The 3,306-nt window shown below is 46.7% G+C and overlaps 2 protein-coding genes across 2 annotated transcripts; both read right to left on the reverse strand.

Moving 5' to 3' along the window:
- Positions 1-786: 786 nt before the first annotated feature.
- LOC115371074 (histone H2B 1/2-like) lies at positions 787-1,217 on the reverse strand. Its single transcript, XM_030068189.1, has one exon. It carries the CDS (start codon positions 1,206-1,208, stop codon positions 834-836), a length of 375 nt encoding a protein of 124 aa, XP_029924049.1. The 5' UTR covers positions 1,209-1,217; the 3' UTR covers positions 787-833.
- A 1,019-nt stretch (positions 1,218-2,236) lies between these two features.
- On the reverse strand, positions 2,237-2,756 carry LOC115371070 (histone H2A). Its single transcript, XM_030068186.1, has one exon. The coding sequence runs from the start codon at positions 2,734-2,736 to the stop codon at positions 2,350-2,352; it is 387 nt and encodes a 128-aa protein (XP_029924046.1). The 5' UTR covers positions 2,737-2,756; the 3' UTR covers positions 2,237-2,349.
- Between the last annotated feature and the right edge of the window lie 550 nt (positions 2,757-3,306).

The following is a 3,306-nucleotide window of genomic DNA, read 5'->3' on the forward strand; positions in this document are numbered from 1 at the left end:
TGCTTCTTGAAAGACAAAACTCCAGCTTATATTAGCAGCGCCGACATACACCTGTGAGCTGATTGGTCAGCTGCTGACATCACTGTTGATGATTGGAGGAGAGAGCCCGCCACTAGTTCCAACTCAACCCTCCTCCTCCGCCGCCGGGAGGTGTCAAGCCTCAGAAAAAATCAGTCGCCTGTTCCTGTTGAAGCCTTTACTTCAAAATAAAGGATTAAAAAAAAAAAAAAAAAGACTAAAACGATTAAAATGTACGCAACCATTACCTGTCATATTAATAATAGTTATAATACAAAAATAAAATGGTTGCACGGTATATTGCACAACCCAGTGAATGTTTTCTATTGCACTCTGCCTGTGAAGGGTATTATTTAAGAGTTCATTTCTTTGATGGCTCAGGGGTAAAGGCTGGTTTGGTTTGTGCTGTAGGTGCATATGGAGAACAGGACTCAGCACACAACTCTGTGGGATTCCAGTGCTGACAGTCATGACGAAGGAGTGACAACCCGCCATCCGCCATCTGTGGGCGATCTGGTAAAGAAGTCCTTAATCCATCTGCATGTACATTTCAATTAGACAAAATACGGAATTTCAGTAAGGTATCGTTCAAAGAGCAAATGCCCTCAGCAAGGATGTGATGCGGAGGGAGAATTTAAGTCACAAAAGTGGTCAAATAGCCACTAAGAAATATTTATATATTGTACTCAAAGGTTTACTTATGTTCATACTGATTATCTTCCATTACTTTCAGAAAACACAACAGAAAGGAGCTCTGTTGAGAAGGTGGGTGGCCCTAAAAAGGACCTTTGTTTTTGTAGAGAAAGCTGAGCTGCTCACTTGGAGCTGGTGTACTTGGTGACGGCCTTGGTGCCCTCGGACACGGCGTGCTTGGCCAGCTCCCCGGGCAGCAGCAGGCGGACGGCGGTCTGGATCTCCCTGGAAGTGATGGTGGAGCGCTTGTTGTAATGAGCCAGGCGGGACGCCTCGCCGGCGATACGCTCAAAGATGTCGTTGACGAAAGAGTTCATGATACCCATGGCCTTGGACGAGATGCCGGTGTCAGGGTGGACCTGCTTCAGCACCTTGTACACGTAGATAGCATAGCTCTCCTTCCTGGTCTTTCTGCGCTTCTTGCCGCCCTTGCCGGCGGTCTTGCTCACGGCTTTCTTCGAGCCCTTCTTGGGCGCTGACTTGGCTGGCTCAGGCATGATGAGATCTGGCAGCGGTCAAACAATCATGTGAAACCGCTAAAACGCGTGCCTCTGTTTTGTGCTCACCCCATGCAAATGAAGCTGTGCTGTTTCCCTCATATGATTGGCCGAGCTTTGCAGCCACACCGGCATGTGCCACATACTGTTCTCTGCAAAAGCATGTCGCCTGCCCAGTTCTCTTCACATTTCCCGCTCACATGTGAATAAACATGTAGCATTTAACACAGACAGACAGGCCGTGAAATTCTTACTTTCACTGTCCTCTTCCCACGCCAAAAAATAAATAAATGAATAAAACGGCATGTAACAGGCAGCAGGCTTTTAACAAAAGGAGCCATCCTCTCTCACTCCAGCCTCATTTGAATGCAGCTGCCAGTCACTGAAGAACTTTTTCCCATCTGTTAGCTCCTATTTTTGAATTACTCCAGCAGGTCTAAGAGGGTTCTCGCTCAGGTGGAAAAATCGGCCTGGAATATTTCCGTGCTATTCCTGTTTTAACTGCAATACACACATATGCACGGCCGCCTAAAATATTCCCGCATTGTTCCTCTAGTAGCTATAGAGTATAGACTGTGTTTAATCACGTTGGGGCAGGAATTTTAAGAACTGCCACAAGCTCCGAAATGTCTATGTAAGGAAAGACCCTGCAGATTGTTGATACATAGTTTAGAGAAAAGGGCGGGATATTTGAATAATGACTTGGCCGGGGAAAGGCAGCGGCACAGTCAGGGGGTCGGGCGTTAGGCTTTCTTTCTCCTCTGGCTGCCTTGAAAGTTGGCGCTCCAACATATCAAAGTTACAGGCGCCCCGTTTAAGGCTTCCCAGTGTGTCAGGCCTTTTTATCTACAATATGCGTCAATCCATACCGAGCACAATCAAAATTCAACATGTTTAAGTTACAGATCAGGTCCTTCATCGTTTACTTATGAGCGCGTTGTGAAACCTGGCTTTTATTCCTAGAAACGCTATTTGCTAGTAGCAGTGTTTTTTTTGTTTGTTTTTTTAAACTGCAGGCACACAGTTCTAAAATTTCGCAGGTAATTCATTCAGCACATAATATTTTGCAGACTGAGGCTTCGCTGTTTGAGTGGTGTGTGGCTCTGAAAAGAGCCTTTGTGTTGTGCGCAGAGCTTTGGGTCTACTTGGCCTTGGCCGGCTTGTCGGTCTTCTTGGGCAGCAGTACGGCCTGGATGTTGGGCAACACGCCGCCCTGAGCGATGGTGACTCCGCCCAGCAGCTTGTTAAGCTCCTCATCGTTGCGGACGGCCAGTTGTAGGTGGCGCGGGATGATGCGGGTCTTCTTGTTGTCGCGAGCGGCGTTCCCGGCCAACTCCAAAATCTCAGCCGTCAGGTACTCCAGCACTGCCGCCAGGTACACCGGGGCACCGGCACCCACACGCTCTGCATAGTTACCTTTGCGCAGCAGCCTGTGGACACGACCCACCGGAAATTGGAGTCCCGCACGAGAAGAGCGAGTCTTGGCCTTGGCGCGAGCCTTGCCGCCAGTTTTGCCTCTTCCAGACATTCTGTGTGCTTTTTACTCAGCCGCTAATTCACAAACAAATCACACCAAACGCCTCACAACCTCAGCTATATGTCTGTCCAGCTGTTTTCCTATTGGTCGCGTGATCGTCACTGGCATCGTCCAATCACATTACACTTCCGCTGTGTCTTGTTGGGGATTTTCAAAGTAAAACGTATCCCTACCAATTTATTGGTTATAACCAAACAAAAAAGTCATACATGGTCCGTAAAATGATTACTTTTTTATGACAGTGTTTTTCAGTTGATATACTTATATTTTTTTATTTAATGCGCTAGTCTGTAGTGTTTTCCTTAGCCCTTTGATGCATGAATTATGAAAGCCTGAGTCAAGATTTTCTTTCTTGTGTGTTCTTACTCTTCTTAGGGCATGAACATTTTTGTGAGTCTCCATACTTCTTCAAGGACGCAGGACTGGTATTACCATGTCATTATGCTAGTATTAATATGTGTTCAGCAACAATAACTGACAATCTGCATAAACCTCGATGGAGGGGAGCAGCAGAGAGCACTCTAACAGCTGATACGCAATTCCACCATAGAAACCATTGCA

This window comes from Myripristis murdjan, chromosome 14 (genome assembly GCF_902150065.1).
Source record: "Myripristis murdjan chromosome 14, fMyrMur1.1, whole genome shotgun sequence".
Lineage (NCBI taxonomy): Eukaryota > Metazoa > Chordata > Actinopteri > Holocentriformes > Holocentridae > Myripristis > Myripristis murdjan.

Excerpts from the sequence above, each read along its gene's own strand:
- LOC115371074 (XM_030068189.1), bottom strand. The coding sequence starts at position 1,208 with ATGCCTGAGCCAGCCAAGTCAGCGCCCAAGAAGGGCTCGAAGAAAGCC.
- LOC115371070 (XM_030068186.1), bottom strand. The coding sequence starts at position 2,736 with ATGTCTGGAAGAGGCAAAACTGGCGGCAAGGCTCGCGCCAAGGCCAAG.